Raw genomic sequence first — 19735 nt, 5'->3', positions numbered from 1 at the left:
CATTCTCTGATTATCTAAAATAAACTTTGTTACATTTTTATCCAGTAGTTCTATGCCTCTGAGATGAGAGGACGAATTTCCCATGTCAGCTCAGTCTACAAAATTGACCAGCAGTCCTTCTGAACATAATATATAACGTGTAAATGAACTGAGACTAGTGGATGGTCAGAAATGACAGAGATGATCTGGCATTTAATGTTGGTTACATTTTTTTCTCCTGTAAAATTATTTAAGCTTCTAACTTCAAAGAACATCTAGTTAATCATTTGGACATTTGAGTACCCAAATAAATTAATACATGTTGACTTTGGAAGCACAGGGCTCTCCTTAAATACCTGATATCACAATGCAAGTGTCTTTCGATCGCCTCTTCATAGCCTTGTAAGCAGCATCAGCAATGGCAAAAAGATGCGGGGGTCTCTCGTACAGCTCACGGCCTTTGTACTGCTCGATTGTGTCTCTCCCATAGATGTTCAACGACTTGTAGGGATTCACAGAGACGACGACTTCTCCAATGAATGTGTAGATGCGTCCTTTTTCAAATCTGCACACGAGTGGGAGAAAGGAAGACATGGATGTGGTTATTGTTGTTTAGTCACTAAGTTGTGTTTGACTCTTTGCCACCCCATGGACTGTAGCCCGCCAGGCTCCTCTGTCCATGGGATTTCCCAGGCAAGGATACTGGAGTGAGTGACCATTTCCTTCTTCAGGGAACCTTCCCTACCTGGGATTGAACCCGTGTCTCCTGCAGTGGCAGGCAGAGTCTTTACCACGGAGCCACCAGGGAAGCCCAGGTATGGTTAAGGAGAAATGCTGTTTCTTTCCTACAAGTCTCTTATTTCCAAGAAAATCCAAATATCCTAGGAGCAACTTGAGAACTGACACTTCACGATTCTGAGTTTACTTCTGGAGTTAATGCTTGAGGCTGTGTGGTCCTGCGGCTGCTGCTGGTAGAAAAGACCAGTGGGAGTTATCAGCCAAGAGAGAAGGAAGAATTTAATACCGGAGGCTGGAGATTTTCTAATTTCTATAATACAAAGGGGTAAGAAGGAGAAGAAATAAAAATGGCTGGGATAATATAAGAGCTCTAGGAGGAAAAGATACAGAAATTAAGCAGGTCTTGAAACCCATTTAGCCCGATCTTCAGTTGTAAAGAAAATTGTCCAAATATATTTATTTCTTCTCCCTCTTGAAACCCCACAAAAATGTTAGTAAAGGAATAAAAACAGTAACATCCATACCAGAAAGAACAATAGAGGAGACATTTCTGGCATAAATCACATCCACTTTTTAAAAAATGACTGCCTAAAATTCCATGGTGTAGATATATACTTATTTATTTGATCACTCCACTTTCTTCCTGCTATCATGAGCAATATTGTAGAAAATACTCTCGGCACATAATCTTACAAATCAGTACTTTCATTTCTGTGAAACAGATCTCCAGGAATAGGATAGCCAGATTGAAAAAGTATGTATATTTTAAAAAGCATAACATGATCCCACCACTCACACATATAAGAGGCTAAAAATCCACTCTGTATATGTACGTGACAGGTACCTAACTGTGTGCATGGACTTCAGTCATGTCCAACTGTGTGTGACCCTATGGACTGTACCCTCTGTCCATGGGCTCCTCTGTCCATGGGATTCTCCAGGCATGAATACTGGAGTGGGTTGCCATGCCCTCTCCAGGGGATCTTCCCGAACCCAGGGATCAAACCTGCGTCTCTTAATGTCTCCTGTATTGGCAGGTGAGTTCTTTACCACTAGTGCCACCTGGGAAGCCCATATAATAACTGTACATAAATATATTTTGTAAATGATTACATGAGCCTGGAAAAATATGAAAGGCTGCATCAGGTTATGTCTTACGTATTTTTAAAAACATATAGTAGGGTGATGAGGAGGAAGGTCATGTGGGCAGCTGGAAGAAAGCCAGAGGAGCTAAGAAAAGAAAAAAAGAGTAAAAAAAAACCCCCAGCACATATGATATGACTCCAACTGTGAAAAATCATGCATCTATATCCGCAAAGAAAAAAATTCAACATAAAGTTTAGAAAACCTGTATTTATTTACCACTGACACATTAATTCATACTTATAAACACATATAAGGCCAACACCCAATGGACATTTCTACACAAGTGGTTGGCACGACATACTCCACCTGCTAAGAGGCACACGCAGACAGAGCTCACGTCCAAGAGCTGGAAGAAGGGAGTGCCAACACGGGAGGACGCTGGTCCACGGACAGGGGCTGGGTCTCTGAGCACTCCTGCTGTCGAGGAAGTGCATCAGAGCAATAACAAAGCCTAACCAGAGACCAGAGGGCAAGACCCGTAAACTCCCTCTGCACTGGAATGAAGGCTGTCGGCTATAATTAGGAGTGGAAACAAACATGCTGATAATGTCAGCAATAAATTAATACCATGATTTTTATCAAGTCGTTGTATGCTTAAATGAGAGTTATTGGCCACTTTGAGGTTTTCTGTGCATTTTTCTCCTGTGGTTTCCCTATGCATTCTTCCCATTGTTGGACAGAAAGTTTCCATGGTAGCTGAATGCACCAACCCCGGAGTCCTTGATACCTGGGTCCAAAGGGTCACGTTGAAATTTAAGAGCCGAGAGACTGTGAAAGCTGCTTAACCTCCACAAGTTTCAGCTCCTTCACCTATAAAATGGTGATAATTATATCCTTCCCTCCCTCTAGCATTGAGTAAGTACTTAAAAAAAAAGAAAGGCAATTAATCTTATGCATCCAATTATGTTCTGCATGAAGGAGATTTGTAATAAATGCTTTTATTTTATTAACATTGCTACTAGAAGCACAGCCATCCCTCCACACGAGGGATTAATGCAGTGATCATAATCTGATTCCCTGCCTCGGCTGTCAATCAACATAAGTCACGAGGAACATGTCCATATAACTCATACTCAAAGACCCACAAAAGCAAGAAGCAGCTAAGATTCACCGCTCAAGCCTTTCTGGTTTAACCTGTATGTTTGAAGGACACACTCAACAGCTTTCTTCAAAGATAAGAACTCAAAGGACAAAATTCTTTAGTTTAAAAAACACTGTCCAAACAGAAAAAAACACAGAGGAGGAGGAGGATGTTAGAAAAAAATATTACCTCATGAGTCTGGAACTCTGTGACTAAGAGACAGCAAATAACATATGAGATTAGAATGTTCTAAGATTCTAGGTTTGTCCAACCCCGCGCTTCCTCTGAAATTCCATTTTATTTCAAAAAGAATGTTTTGTTTATTAAAACTTTTGAGCATCTTTGTAAAATGCAATATATAAAACTTCCAATGTTAGCTATGAAGTTGAAGACAGTGGCAAAGGCTGAACAAGATACAATATGCAATACAATGCTTCAGCAAGAGTTTGGTTATGAATGATGAAACTTTCAATTTGGCCAGGTATTAAAACCACCACTAGATGGTGCCAACATACACCTTAACACCAACCCAAGATTTCCACTTGCTCTGGAGAGCCGCAGGGTGTGAAGTCCGCCAGCACTTAGGTAATCCTCACCTCTCTGATTGTCTCCAGGAGGAAAGGCAGTAATCATCCTCGATGACAAATGCTTGACACCATCTCTTTAGAGAGACCAAGGAAGGGCATTTCTACGATCTCTGTGTGCAAACCTTTGATGATAAACTTTTATCATTCATTCAGCCTATCTGAAATACTTCACGTTTTAGAAATTTTATAATTCATTATTCAAATATCTACTTTGTGCCAGGCGCTGGGCCTGACCCTGGGGATTAAAAAAGGAATAAAGAATAGGGAGTGAGTGAGTGACTGAAAGTCGCTCAGCTGGATCTGACTCTTTGTGACCCCATGGGTATAGTCCATGGAATTCTCCAGGCCAGAATACTGGAGTGGGCAGCCTTTCCCTTCTCCAAGGGATCTTCCCAATCCAGGGATCGAACCCAGGTCTCCACACTGCAGGCAGATTCTGAGCCACATTGCAGCTGAACCACAAGGGAAGCCCAAAGAACAGGGAAGTATTGTAAATAAATAATAATGATAGAGTGTGATGGGTAAGATACTAAAAGCATGTACCATGGTGGCAAAGATGATCACAACGAACGCCTTTTGATATGGAACGCTGAAGGGTAATATACAAACCACAGCAGGTTTGATTCTCTCTACTGGACTCTCCCAATTCCCTACAACACTTCCACCCACCCATCCGGCCCATGTCACTCTTGCTCTCACATTAATGAGCTATTTACAGTTCCCAGGGCCACCATGCCTGAGTGGTTTGTCCACAGGGTCCATTCTGCCTAAATACCTTTCTCCACTTGTCTCTTTCCATCATATGCTTGGCAGATTCCTACTCCTTCAAAAGTCCAAGCATCAGCTCCTTCAGGAAGCCATTCATGGTACCCTATCTCCGACTCTAGGATGATATGGTCTTTGTTCTGTTCAGATTCTTCCCCCCTTTGAAACTTCCCAAGTAGTGAAAACAGCTTAACAGCAATTGATATTTAAAACAATTTTTAAAAGAATATATTTAAAATATTTATTGAATGGGCCATGTATTTTCACTGCCTTCTGAATGAAACAAAGAGGTACTAAGCTTTTGAATTAATGAATAGCAAGGTGATGTCTTATACATGAATTCTGAAACATTTTAAAAAATACAGACCTCTTTAAACTTTTTTTTTTTAAAGAAAAACATAGCCTTGTTAATTTGCATGTGCTTGTACAAAAGATTACCTATAACAAGAAGTCAAGATGTATGTAGCTCTCTCAGATCGGTCACGGACGGCCGGTGTATACACCACCACTGGGGTGGGGAACCCACACAAAACAACACTACAGATAATGAATTGCTCATTGTGAACATGAACTTAAGCAAGAAGACAGAACCATGTGGCAAGATTAGAAGTATGGGAAGGAGGTTGGCCTAGCCAGAGCAGAAGACTTGTATCAGACAATGTCAGAGAACAACTGAAAAAGTAGGAAGGAGTCAGATTTGATATGATATGATAGGCTTTTAAAAAAAAATTGAGGTATAATTGACATACAACATTATCTTTGTTTCAGGTATACAACATAACGGTTCAATATTTGTATATACTGTGAAACAGTCAACACAGTAAGTCTAGCTAAAATCTGTCCCTATACGTCGCTACTTTCTTCTGATGAGAATTTTTAAGATCTACTCTCTTAGCAATTTTCAAATATGCAACACAGTATTATTAGCAATAGTCACCATGCTGTCCATTATATTCCCATGACTTATTTATTTTATGACTTGAAGCTTGTACCTTTTGACTCCCTTCACCCATTTCCTATCCCCCACCCCAACCCCCATCTCCGGCAATCACCAATCTGCTTTCTCTTATCTATGAACTTGGGTTTTTTTTTTTTTTTTAAGATTCCACATATAAATGGGATAGCATGGTATTTGTTTTTTCTCTCTGACTTACTTCACTTAGCATAATGCCCTCATTTCACAAACTGCAAGATTTCCTTCTTCAGTATTCCATTGTACCACATATTCATCTACTTATCCACTGATGGACATTCAGGTTATTTTCTGTAACAAAAGGCTTTGAAACCTAGGTTGAGGAAATCTAAATTGAAGGTGATTGAAAACCAGGAAAAAGGTGAAGACTTCTAGCTAAAGAGATCAATGAGGCTGCGTCTCAACGAACGGAACAACAGTAGAAATGAGGGAAAGAGAAATTCAAGTTGTTTAAAAGGGATAGTGGGCCGAATTTGAACATACATTGAGTATGAGAGACAAAAATATATTTAACCTGTGACACGGGTGGAAGAGAAACAGGAATTTATTTTGGATGATGAGATTCCAAAATGCACTCCCATAGACTTAAAAGCTCGCTCACTAACAGAATTCAGGGTTACCCTTGATTGACTTCTTAAACTATTAATTATCATCAGGAGGAAAATTCCCTGCACACTTAATAAAATAGGCACTTAGCCATACTGTGCATTTAAGAAAATTTTTATTCATGAATAAATACTATTTATTTCATGAGAACATACGTTTTCAAATATGTGATGCTTAACCACATCAACTGGCCTGTTTTCTTTCCCTTTTCAGTGCGAAGGAAACCTTAAATTGCTAAAAATAATGTCCATACTTCTCAGGACAGGAGTTCACCTGCACTTAAACCTGCCATTTTTTTGTCTTCCATTACCTCCTCAACACCTTCAATTTGGGTTCCTTTCTAGCACTGCAGTAAACCTTGATCAACTTCCCAAAGTTAAGTGAAAAGTGAAGTTGCTCAGTCATGTCCGACTTTTTGCAACGGCATGAGCCTGCCAGGCTCCTCCATCCATGGGATTTTCCAGGCAAGAGTGCTGGAGTGGGCTGCCATTTCCTTTTCCAGGGGATCTTCCCAACCCAAGGATCGAACCCGGGTCTCCCACATTGCAGGCAGACGCTTTACCATCTGGGCCGCCAGGGAAGCCCTCCCAAAGTTAAGTACCCAATGAAACAGCTAAATCCGCTGGCTGATGGTCCTCCTCATACTGGCTTCTCAGAAGCATCTGACACTGACTCCTGTTTCCTCCCTACATTCCTTCCTGGCTTCTATGCATTCTTGGGGTTTCATCCTCAGTTTCCTTTGCTGGCTCCTCTTTCCTCATGATCTCTAAACACCCAAGTTCTCCAGGGTTGAATCCAGTATCAACTTCAAACATCACCTAAGACAGGGGTCCCCCACCTCTGGGATCTAATGCCTGATGATCTGAGCTAGAGCTGATATAATAATAACCGAAATAAAGTGTACAATAAATGTAATGGGCTTGAATAATCCTGAAAGCAAACCCCAACTCCCGTCCATGAAAAAACTGTCTTCCACAAAACTGCTCCCTGGTGCCAAAAAGGTCAGGGACTGCTGACCTGAGGCATGCCCATTTAAGGAGGCTGGAGTAACAATATCTTAGTTCTACTCTACCCTCTGAAAAATCAACAAGACAAAAACCAGAAAAGAAAACTTTATCTAGGAGAAAACAGAAAACTAGCCACAACTCAGAAACACAATCTATGAAGAGAGGGTGTGAAGCATTAGAAAATGATCCTCGTGGAAGGGGGCATGCTTCCTGCTAAGAGTGAGCATGTGCTTCTACAAAGTCCAGTCATGGGAGCAAGTCCTCCAGAAACAGCTGTGGCTCTCAAGTGGCCAAACTTTTTTTTTTTTTTTTTGGCTGCACCATGCAGCATGCAGGACCTTAGTTACCTGACCGGGGATCAAAACCACACCCGCTGCAGAGGAAGCACAGAGTCTTAACCACTAGACCACCAGGGAAGTCCCCAAACCAACAATCTTTTGATAAGCTTGGCAGGGTCTGGGGATGCAAGTGGCTGCAAAACAAGAGGTCCCATTTGACACTTTTGAAGAGCTGCAAAGTGGAGATAAATAAAGACAGGAGTGGAAATTACATTTTTGCAGAAAAAAAAAGTAGGTTGTCAGAATGCTGAGGAGAAAATGAAAAAGTAGGTACAATTGCTCTGTGGCAGATGATCTTCATAAATGTAAAGAGGCAATGCTAACTCGTCTCCCAGAAGTCTCACATGTATGTATGGGACCTGCTTGCTAGTTGGTCAAATTGCCTGTCATTTCCAGGCAGAGTGTTGGTGAGAAAGGGTCTAGAAGTAACAGATCCTAAACTTGGAGATCTACAGATCCTTCTGCACACTAACTTTCAGCAACTAACAACCCAGAATGGAACATACCTATTCAAAGTTGGCAATAATCTGAAGTGAACCAAAAAAGAATGTCTGTATGTGCATAACTGAGTCACTTCCCTGTACAGCAGAAATTAGTACAACACTGTAAATCAACAATACTTAAATAAGAAATAGATGAATAAAAAAGAAAAAAGTGAGCCAGAAATGGCGCCCTTGATCAGATGTTAAAAGGAAAAGAATGGGACAGACAAAAAGCAGATCAAGAATACCCGAGGAAAGTAAGAATTCATCACAAAGGAGAAAAACTATGAAAAAAAATTCCTGCATGAAAGCAGAGTATAAAGAATATATAGCCCTATAAACCAGGAGATCAAAGAGAACATCATTTTTAAAAAGAGCTTTCATTTTAAAAATCATTTTTAAAGGAGAGACACCAAAAGAGTGCAAGAAAAGAAAAACCCACAGAAAGGAAGGTCATATTAAAAGATATAAAAAGAGGAATGGGCACTGCTGCAAAAAGCCAGGGACAAGAAGAGGTGGAGACATGTAAGCAAAAGGAAATGGAAAAACAAAATTAAGCAGGAAGAAGGAAAGGAGAGGAGGAGGAGGTACTGGAGGTGACGTAAGGAGTGCTTCTGAAGGGTTCTGTACATGATAACGGTGACATTTCAGAACAGCAGTAACGCTGATCATGAATGTCCACAGTGTTAGAAAATGAGCTAGCCACCTAGGGGGAAAAAAAACACAAAAACAAAGCCAGATTATCAGTGTGATGGCTTGAATTGTGTTCCCCCAGGAAGGTACGTTGAAGTCCTCAGCCCTGGTAGCTGAGAGGGTGACCTTATTTGGAAATGGGGCTTTTGCAGATGTGATCAAGATGAGGTCATTGGATGGGCTCTAATCCAGTATGACTGCTGTCCTTCCAAGAAGAGGAAAAGGCCTGTGAAGACAGATGGACAGGGGGGATGCCCTGCGATGACAGAGGCAGATGCAGCTACAAGCCACAGAACGCCACGGTCTGAGGGTCACCACTGGAAGCTAGGAGGAAGTGGGGAAGGACTTCTCTACAGGTTTCAGAGAGAGCATGGCTGGCTGAAAACCTTCACTTTGGACTTCCAGCCTTCAGAACTGTGAGACAGTCAATGCCCATTGCTTTAAGACACTTTGCTTGTTGTGATTTGTTATAGCAACTCTAGGAAACTGGTGCAACTAGTTATACCAAAATAAGTTCCATGAAAACATGTTTCAATTTCACTTTCATTTAATGAAATGCAGATCAGTGGTACAATTTTTCACCTGTAGATCAAGAGGTTCATAGTGAACAATGTTAGCAAGAATATGGAGTCACAGGGGAAGTGGGGGTGGGATGAATTAGGAGATTGGGATTGGCACATACAGATTACTATTAAATAGAAAACAAACAAGAATCAATTGTATAACAAAAGTCTACTTGGTGCTCTGCGGTGACCTAAATGGGAAGGAAATCCAGAAAACAGGGGATATATATGTATGGCTGATTCACTTCACTGTACAGCAGGAACTAATACAACATCGTAAAGCAACTAGACTCCAATAAACATTTTTTTAAAAAAAGAATAGGAGTCATAGATAACAGTCCCATCACAGGTATCCCCTTAATTGGTCTGACCCATTTCAATCTCCATACAGCAGGAGGCATGATCTGAAGATATAAATCTAACTCCTCATTCCTATCCTGGCCGCTCCTACTTTTCTGGTGCCTCAGACGGTAAAACGTCTGCCTACAATGCGGGAGACCGGGGTTCAATCCCTGCATCAGGAAGATCTCCTAGAGAAGGAAATGGCAACCCACTCCAGTATTCTCGCCTGGAAAATCCCATGGATGGAGGAGCCTGGTAGGCTACAAACCATGGAGTTGCAAAGAGTCGGACACAACTGAGCAACTTCACTTTCACTTTTCATTCGTATCCTTAAATCTTTTCACTGGAAAATCTCAATGTCAGGTCAATCTGATATTGAGCTATTGGCTCATCTCATGCCAACTAGTTACCCCTGGTCACTGTGTACTCTGGCTGAGAAGACAAGTTCTTTTCCCTTCTAAACTGCTCACCCCCAACATCCCCCACTTGTTTGTTTCCTTTATAGTAATTTGCCACAAGCAGTTTCTTGTTTACTTGTTTACTGTCTGTCTCCAGGGGAATATAGGCCATATCTACTTTGATCATTGCTGTGTCTTCAGCATGCAACATGGCCCTGGAATTTATATGGGGGTGGTTAAATATTTGATGAATGAAAAAATACAGGAATGAATGCATGAGTTCTTTTAGCCCACCTCTACCTGGTGCTGAGAAAAACTGAAGTCAGGAGCAGAAGGAGGTGACAGAGGATGAGATGGTTGAATGGCCTCACTGACTCAATGGACGTGAGTTTGAGAAAACTCCAGCAGACAGTGAAGGACAGGGAAGCCTGGTGTGCTGCAGTCCACGGGGTTGCAAAGAGTCAGACACAACTGAGCGATTGAGCAACACTCTCAGAAAATGGTTTTGCATTCTACTTACAAGAAAATCCAGGTTATCAGGTGTGCAAAACTTTAAATCACTGGCCATCATTACCATTTTTTCTATTTATATACTTAGTTTCACTGAGGAAACTTCTTATTTCCTTGTGACTTTCAAAAATTGGGGGTAGGGTAGAGAGGGAGTATTAAAATATAGCAAGATGTCACCCTGGCTAAACATGGGCCATAACCCTAGGATTCAACATAAAAAAGTCTTTCCCTTCATGTAGGAAACGCCACAAAATTTAGATATAAAGGTTGGGAAGATCCCCTAGAGAAGGGAATGGCAAACTCCACTATTCTTGCCTGGAGAATCCCATGGACAGAGGAGCCTGGAGGGCTATAGTCCATGGGGTTGCAAAGAGTTGGACACGACTGAGCAACTAACACTGCTACTACTAGCCATTTTTATCCCAGGAAAATATAATTGAATGGTACCTACTCCAGTCAAGACAGGTTTTTCACTGGCAGAGAAAGAAGTTACAAAACACGTGGGGTTGACTTAGAATTGGAGAATTTAGTACAAACTTATGGCTTATGAGGGATAAACGGAGGATGATGTATAAACACACACACATTTCCTAGTTCCATCTGCTGAGAAAGCTTAGAAGCAATGACACCCAGATGTTGGCTTGTAAATATTATCCTTCTTAACTAAAAGGACCCAGGGTTCCTTGGAGAAAAACTGACTCCAGAGCTTGTACAGGAAAACAGAAGATGAGCCTGGAATGCCACGTTGTGACAGAAAGTAGGGACAAAAAAATAGTACTCAAGGGAAGGAGAGGGAAAAGTTAAAAGGACGGAGGAGCCATCAGGTGAATGAATGGTTCCCTGATGAAATCTGGGGCCACGGGAACATTAAGATAAATAATGTCAGGAACGTCATAATCCTTTGAATACAGTAAGAATCTATGCATCCACATTAATATAAAAAAGAAATAAATAAGAGAAGGAAAAGCCCTTTAGAGTGGAAAGCCACTTAAGAAATATAGAAAGAATGATCTGAGTTAGACAATGATCCGTGTATGCTAAGACGAGGAGTTGAAAATATGACAAGGAAGAAGATATTTACATGGACTCAAAGGATCTCCCAGCAAATCACTTCTTAATTACAAAAGAGAAAGACAATAGCTTTACAATGGAGAAACCTTATAACCACTTAAACCAACTAAGTAAAAGTAATATCACCCAATATTGAAACAAACTATTAATAACATATGTGCCTGAGATGATCAGTTTGATGTGTCAAGTTGACTGGGCCGTGGCGTGCCCAGATATTTGGTCAAACATTACTCTGGGTGTTGCCTTTTTGGTTAAGATTATACTACAATCAGTAGACTGAGTAAAGCAGAGTGCCCTCCCCAATGTGTGAGCCTCATCCAACCATCAAAGGCCTGACTAGAATTAAATGAGTAAGAAGGCATCCTTTCTGCTTGGCTGTCTTTGAGCTGGGACATAGGTCTCCTGCCTTTGTACACAGACTCAAACTAGAATTTACACCATTGGGTCTTTTTCTTGCCAACTGCAGGTGATGGACTTCTCAGTGTCCATAACTGCATAAGCCAAAAATTTCTGTACACACACACACACACACACACACACACACACACACACACTCTCTCTCTCTCTCTCTCTCATTTTGTTGGTTCTGTTTCTCTGGGTAACCCAAACTAGTGACAGACTGTGGTACCAACAGAGGCTCCAGAGGGACAGAATTTTGAGGATGAGTTTTCTGAACTGATGCTGGGGGTTCTGGAATTGGGGCTATTTGAAATGATTATATTGAAAGTCACTATGACTCTGTTCAGGTAGTAAAGAGGGCACCGACAGCCCAGAGTGTGATCTGACCCCTGAGATAGATCAATATCTCCATCAGATGCTCCCAGCCAACCTTTGTAGGAAGCAAGGAGCTAGGTGATGATCCATGATACTTTCAAATTCTTGGAAAAGTAACAGGAATGGGAAATCAGCTGGGAGGTGCTAACGTCCCTGGACAAAGTAGTGAATGAAAAGGATGATCCTGTACCATGAAATGATGGGAAAGCTCCTGTGTGTGTCCTGGAGGAGAGCTGTGTCTCCCATAGTCTTGGGGGTGAGGATCTAGAGAAATGAAGAGCCTCCTGGTAGGAGGCAATGAGGACTCAACCATCACTTCCGTGGCATCTGCCAGAAACTCGCGACCCAAAGATAATAAGGGGGAAATGGAAAAGAACCCTAAATTGAAGGAGAGTCTACAAAAGAAGTGGAAAACCTCACAGTCACGAAAATAGACAAAGGCTGAATAACAGTCAAGATGAGAAGAGATTACAACAACTAAAGATGCAAGGCACACTCCTAGGAGGCTTCTTGTGGTATTCTTGCAACTTGTCTGTAAATCAAAAATTGTAGCAAAATTAAAAGTTGCAAATAAAAATCCAACTTCTAGACTTCCTTATATAGCAGGTTTAAACTTTGATAACTTAATACTTTTGAATAGGCAAGAGCTATCAGTGAATAGGCAGTGAAAGTACTTCTCTCATCAGAAGTATTCACTGTCACTAGTTTCATGTGAATTCTTTCAGGAATAGTTTATGCATACAAACACATATGCATTCACATGTTTTAACAAAGATGACTTTTTTCTAATTAAAAAAAAATGTATCTTGGCTATGGTTTCATGTAAGTAAAGAGAGAAAGGCCTCATTTTTGATGTCTCTGTAGTACTTCATTTCATGGGTGAATATACAGGGAAATATTTAATTGGTCATTACCAATCATTTGTTACTATGAACAATGCAACTATAAAAACAGCATATATTTCTTCGTGCATATGTGTATATATGCTTGTAGAAGACATTCCTAGAATTGAAATTGCTGAGAGGACTGTCTGCAATTTAAACTGCTAAATGATTGCCAAATTATCCTCCAAAGAGGTTGTAGCAATTTACACTTTCATTTACAATCTATGAGAGTTTCTATTTTCCTGGGTGTGGGTTTTTCTCAACCAATGATGCTGGCCCATTTTGAAAGGACAGCCTATATTGCAGTTTTATTTTCAAAGTACACAAAACTTTGACCCCTTTCTTTACAGGTGCACCGAACTTACGCAACACTCATTAGCTTACTGCCAAGTGTCAGAAGGCTCAGTTCGCTTTCCCCAGTTCTTGGAGAAGAATCTCTCCCAAGGATGAAAGCATCCTGTCTCTGCTTCTGGCAAAATCATGGTCTTCATGTGAGGCAGTCAATTTGCTTTATCCCCTTTGTTAGACAGTATCTTCCTGAGACAGGCAGGGACTACGCTGGAAAGATTACGAGATGGAGAGTTACACAGCCCTGGAGCCCTGGGTTTGAATCCTGCTCAGCTAGCTGCTGTCTGTGTGCAGTCATACACATGTGGGTAATTAATAAGCGCCACATACCAGGCACTATGCCAGGAGTCTGAGTTTCAAAGAAGAATAAGGCATGGTACTATTGCAGTAGGTTTACACAGACAATGTCATGTAGTACAAATAAGGAAAGCGGGTTTAAAAATTACATATTCTCTTTGTTTTATCATTGCCTTCTTGCTCCCATTTTCCCTCCCTCTTTCTCTCTCTCTCTCACACATATGCTGTTTCAGAAAAAATCTAAGGCAATAATAACAAGAAAGAAAGGATGCTATGGAAGCTTAGAGAAAAGATACCTAACCCAGCTCTAGGAGTGGGAAGGCTCAAAGAAGGCATCCTTAAAATTAAGTTACTTGACATTTAAGTTATTTATGTGACTAAACAACTTTCATATAGGTAGTTGCAGGCACCACTGGATTTACAGCGCCTTCAGAGTTTCTGAAATAGGATGCTCTATCTTGACTTTTCATTAATCCACTGCAGCCTTGGAAGAGAAGGCCTGGGCAGTTTTACCACAGCCCGCCAGCGACTGCAGTGCATGGACCTCCCTGGACCCTCGCAGCAGACAAAAGGGCACAGGAAGAACGTGCTCTCTGCAGGTGCAGAGAACGGACGGGGGACACACGGGGCGGGGGGTGGATGATGGGGTGAGTCGGGGGATTGATACTGACATATGTGCACTCATGTGTGAAACACAGCCGGTGGGGCCCTGTTGAATAGCAGGGAGCTCAGCTCAGCACTGTGAGGACCTACATGGGTGGGGTCGGGTGGCAGGGAGGTTAGAGAGACAGGACCTGTGTACACCTGTGTCTGATTCATGCTGATGTGCGGCAGAAACCAACATGACACTGTAAAGCAATCAGCCTCCAATTAAGAGGGAGGGGATATACGGGGCCTCCCTGCTGGCTCAGTGGTAAGGAATCTGCCTGCCAATGCAGGACACGTGGGTTCAATCCCTGAGTCCAGAAGATCCCCTGGAGAAGGAGATGGCAACTCATGCCAGTGTTCTTGCCTGGGAAAGCCCCTAGACAGAGGAGCCTGGCAGGTATAGTCCATGGGGTCACAAAAGAGTTGGACAGGATGTCGCGATAAACAACAACAATATTGGATTCACTTCGTTGTACAGCAGAAATTAACACATTATGAAGCAACTATACCCCAACTTAAAAAAAAAAAAATGTGCTCTGGAACCAGATGGCGATTTAGTACCAAGTAGCTCTACAATTATATGCAAGTGACCTTCCTTCTCTGCTAGAGAGGTTCTTTCTCCATCTGAAAGGTGGGATGATGCTAGTATCTACTTCACAGGACTGTGATAAGAAATGAGACACTCCACCTGTAGACCCCGAGACACACTACTGACACGTGTTAAGCGTGCAGAAGACCAGGTCCTATTTTTACCATGAGCAGCACCGCCAGCCCTCCGAATGGCAGGAAGCCTCTTTTCCCCACGCAGGTCCCATTGTCCCACTCACTGCACATGTGCTGAGCTGTTTATCCTCAGGCAAGGGTCACTTTTGTTAGCAGAATGGATCATGATCCAGCTTGCCGTCATGTCTGGAAATCATTTTTCTAGGACAGACCCTCTTAAACCAAAACCCCTCCATAAAACGTTTAAGCTTTTTGCAGGACATAGGCAAGTGGCTAGGGCCACTGGCAGTGGTTTTTGTAGACTTCTTGAGTCCATCTCTTGGTTTTCTTCTCCAGAGAAATATCTCTTAACATGAGCAGCACAAGAGGCAGTCAACCAGAAAGTGTGGTCGGGAGATGCCTGGCTGAATTACTCACTCATTCACTCCTTCCTTCTTTCCTTCCCTTCCCTTCCTTCCTCCCTCCCAGTGAAAATAATCTGCATTTGATATATACCTTTTAAGGGCTTGCCTGGTGGCTCAGATGGTTAAAAATCTGCCTGTGATATGAGAGACCTGGTTTCAATCCCCGGGTTGAGAAGATCCCCTGGAGAAGGGAATGGCTACCCACTCTAGTATTCTTGCCTGGAGAAGTCCATGGACAAGTAGCCTGACAGGCTGCAGTCCATGGGGTCCCAAAGAGTGGGACATGACAAAACGGCTAACATTTTGACTTTCTTATACTTTTTAAGGTAATGATTACTTTTTTGAAACACATTTGTATTATAGAGTAAGGTATGCCTTGCAGAGAAAGAGTCACTTCAAACGTTCTTATTGCTGTCTTTAATTTTTTTTGCATTCATTCATTCAATACATCATTATGAGTGCCCATGCTCCATGCTGGGAACCGTGCTGGGAACCATGGGGGGAGGAGCGAACAGACAGAGGTGTCTCAGCCCTACTGCACACTAACGAGAAGGACTGCGCTTGACAAGGGCTCAGGGGAGGGGCAGGAGGATGTGCGCTGCCCTGGTGGAAGGGGGAAAATGTGCCTGAGAAGACACAGCAGGACAACAGGACCACGTCCCAGCAGAGAGAACAAGGGGACAATGACGTCAGGGGTGTGAGGGGAGAGGCTAGAGTGTGCAAGCCTTGCAGGCATATTGTAAGGATCTGAGGATTTATTTCAAGGGCAGAATTGTAAGTACTGGTCACATTTGCTTTTTTTGAAACCCCCCTCTGATGGCAAGGTGGAAAGTGAGGAGGCTACAGTATTAGCCCCAGGAAGGGATGACCAGGGCTTTGATTGGAACAAAACAGTGGAGAGACGGAGCAGTGGCCAGTCTGGAAGAGCAGCAGCAGAATTGATGAGACACGATGACTTAGACGGGATGTGGGAGGTGAGAAGGGGTGCGGAGGGTCGGGCTTTCTCACATCCACAACCGAGCAGACCATGACGCTGCCTGTGAGTGAGAACAGTGGAGGAAGAGCAGAATTTAGGAGGTGACCAGGATTCTGACAGGCAAATTCCTGAGAGATGGCCAAGGGAAGGTGTTCTTTTTCCCTCTCTCATAATCTAATTAAATCTGATCCCTTGGCCACAAAGGGAATAACACAGAGTATTAAGAAAACAGAGAGGGCAGTCAGAAATCTTTACCTGTCATGGTGGTCAGACCTGGTCAGGGGACCACATGCACTACTGTCCAATTTAAAATCAAGAAGATATTAAAGAGATAGTAGATATGGGTTCTACTATAAAATTTTCACTATCTGAATTTGATCATGTCAAGTTACTCCGTGATTCTACTTTCTTGGTGTAAGAAAATACGAGACACAGTCCAACATCCTCCTCCATAAAGGCTATCTACTGAGGTTCCAGGTAATGAGGTTAAAAATAAGAATATGATGACTAGCTCTCAGCACTGTCTACATCTGTTGGCTAGGAGAGACACTTTTTAACATATGTCACAACTCACTGACCTAGCATAAGGAAACAGAACATTTTAAGGTATATTTCAATGAAAACAATGTAAGTCTCGAGGCTATAAAACATAATCTGTCAAACACAGCAGCTGGGGTGACTGCTTTTCAGTTTGTGTTGTTTCGTCTGCTGGGGTGTCTGGAAGGGTTCAAATTTCAAATCGATCAACATCATGAGAAGGATCCTGCCCACTCAAGGGGCACTCAGCCAACCAGCCTCTTTACAATAGATGAGTGTCTACTACAGCTGGTGTCAGGACATGTCCATGCTGGATAGAGAATCACTATTAGGTTGGACATAATATTGAACATGAATCTGAAATGTTTAGGCTTTGATGCTGCAGAGAAACTTGTTCTTTCCATGAAATCATAAAAGGTCTGTAAGCTTACCAAACCCACATCATGGCATGCACGTCATCTGCTTGGTCATCGTCTGCCACCAAAAAATATTTTTTTAATATATTTAAAAAATTTACCTGGCTGCACCGGGTCTTGCAAAATTCTGTGGCAACATGCAGAATCTTTAGTTGTACTACGGGAACTATTAGTTGCGGCATGTGGGATCTTAGTTCCCTAACTAGGGATCGAACCTGTGCTCCCTGCATTGGAAATTCAGAGTCTTAGCCATTGGGCCACCAGGGAATTTCCCTCCCTATAGCTTTTCCATAGTATTTAAATATTTCATTGACTGATGTTCCTCAAATCCTAGTAGAAGAAATATAAAGACTGGTGAACCGAACCCACAGTAAAGTAAAGGAAAGGAAAGGAAAATAAGGGACTGTAAGAGTGTGCAGAAACTAGAGACTCTCAGACCAAGAGAACAGATGTTTAAATAGTCACACAATACTAGGAAAAATAAAAAACAAAACAAACGAAAAACTCCTACAAGATGTCATATATTTTACAACATCAGTGTATGACTAAATCACAACAGCATTATTTAGCCATGAGATGCTGAGTGCCTGATGACAGGCATGAAGATCTAGACCAAAGATAAAAAGGAAACTGTCCTATGACACAATATTTTCTCTTCCAATTGACAGGTAACAAATAGAAATTGTCCAACACAGGGCTCAACTCTTACATATTTATTCCTCTGCATCCATTTTATTTACAAAAGAGTTTTGATTTCAGTAACCGTTTGACTATCTGGCATGACCTTGAGTAAGGAGGTAGCCCATTTACAAACATACTCTGCTCGAGAAAATGAATCGGAAAATCCTTTGATAGGAATGCACAATCATATAAATGGATAATGATTATGCATTTTAAATAATACTATAAATCACTTAAACTACAGTACTGAACACTCTTTTCATTTTTAATTTGTTTTAATTAAAAATTTTTTTATTGAAATATAGTAGATTTACAATGTTGTGTTAGTTTCAGGTATACAGAAAAGTGACTCAGGTCCTTGTTGATCATCTATTTTATAAACAGTAATGAGTATATGTTAATTCCAAACTCCTCATTCATCCCTCCCCCCGCAACTTTCCCTTTTGGTAGCCATAAGTTTGTTTTCCATGTCTGTGAATCTATCTCTGTTTTGTATGTAAGTTCATTTGTATCAATTTTTTTTTTAGAACTGCACACTCTTTAAAAAAACAGATATATTCTAGTGGGGTGGGGTGGCGGTGTGGGGGAGAGACTCAAGAACAGGGGATATGTGTATACTTACAGCTGATTCACTGTTACTGAACAGAAGAAACACAACATTACAATTATACGCCAACTTAAAAAAATGTGAAAAAAACCAAATACATAAATGCCACAGATGTCTGAGGACTAAAACTAAGTAGGGAAAACAGGATTTTTAAAAAATGTTTAGTTATTAAGCATTTTAAAATTCTCTATAATTTTTATTTTCTTTCTTTCTTCTAAAAATAAAAATTTTTATTTTCTTTGGAGTGTAGTTGATTTACAATGTGTTAGTTTCTGTGTACAGCAAAGTGATTTAGTTACTATATTTATATGTACATATACCCATTCTTTTTCAAATTCTCTTCCAATATAGGTTATTATAGAATACTGAGTAGGGGTCCCTGTGCTATACAGTAGGTCCTTGTTGATTATCTGTTTTTATAGATAGGAGATTTGGGATTCTTATCCTATTTACCCCAGATTTTAACTGGCAGGAAGCCCCACTATCTCACCTGCACCCAGGTATCCTGCTCCCTGGGTTCTCTAGATGACAGGAAGGCTTAACAGGTATTCACTGTCACTTTTTCACAACTATGCCTAACTTAGTAAATGACAGAACAGCTACTCAATATACTGTATCACTTTTTAAAAACTATAGTTGGGAGGGACTTGGGGGGGGTTCAGGATGGGGAACACATGTAAATCCATGGCTGATTCATGTCAATGTATGGCAAAAACCACTACAATATTGTAAAGTAATTGGCCTCCAACTAATAAAAATAAATGAAAAAACAACAACAACAACAAAACTATAGTTGTTTAACCCGGTTTTCATAAACACATGAAGGCTGTGCTCATCAGCCTTGGGACCACCAAGTAGGCTGCTTTTGGGTACAAGTTGGGCGACAGCTGTGTGGCAGGTGACACTGCGGCCAAGTGAACGAATTCTCTCCTTCCCACTTTACTGTCATGACACCTCTTTTAAGTTCAATAAACAAAGTCATACTCAATTTCTATTTATCGTGTACTTATTGTGCAAGAATTACGTTGGATATTTTTCATGTATGTTGCTAACTATACATACATTTTGTTTGAAATGTTAACAGAAAATCTTCCCAATCCTCCTTTTTTGATATCACATACCCCAGTTACAGGTAAGAAGGAAGTCACCATATATTTGAAA

At 41.3% G+C, this 19735-nt stretch overlaps 1 protein-coding gene across 1 annotated transcript in view; it reads right to left on the bottom strand.

The window, feature by feature from the left end:
* MYO1D (myosin ID) overlaps positions 1-19735 on the bottom strand; it is a 358148-nt gene that overhangs the window by 263015 nt on the left and 75398 nt on the right. Inside the window, exon 3 of the mRNA XM_070478704.1 lies at positions 336-544. Coding sequence (XP_070334805.1) covers positions 336-544 — 209 coding nt within the window. The remainder of the gene's footprint in view (positions 1-335; positions 545-19735) is intronic.

This window comes from Odocoileus virginianus, chromosome 17 (genome assembly GCF_023699985.2).
Source record: "Odocoileus virginianus isolate 20LAN1187 ecotype Illinois chromosome 17, Ovbor_1.2, whole genome shotgun sequence".
Classification (NCBI taxonomy): domain Eukaryota; kingdom Metazoa; phylum Chordata; class Mammalia; order Artiodactyla; family Cervidae; genus Odocoileus; species Odocoileus virginianus.
Note: the sequence above shows the minus strand (reverse complement) of the source record. Positions and strands in the feature narration are given on the sequence as shown.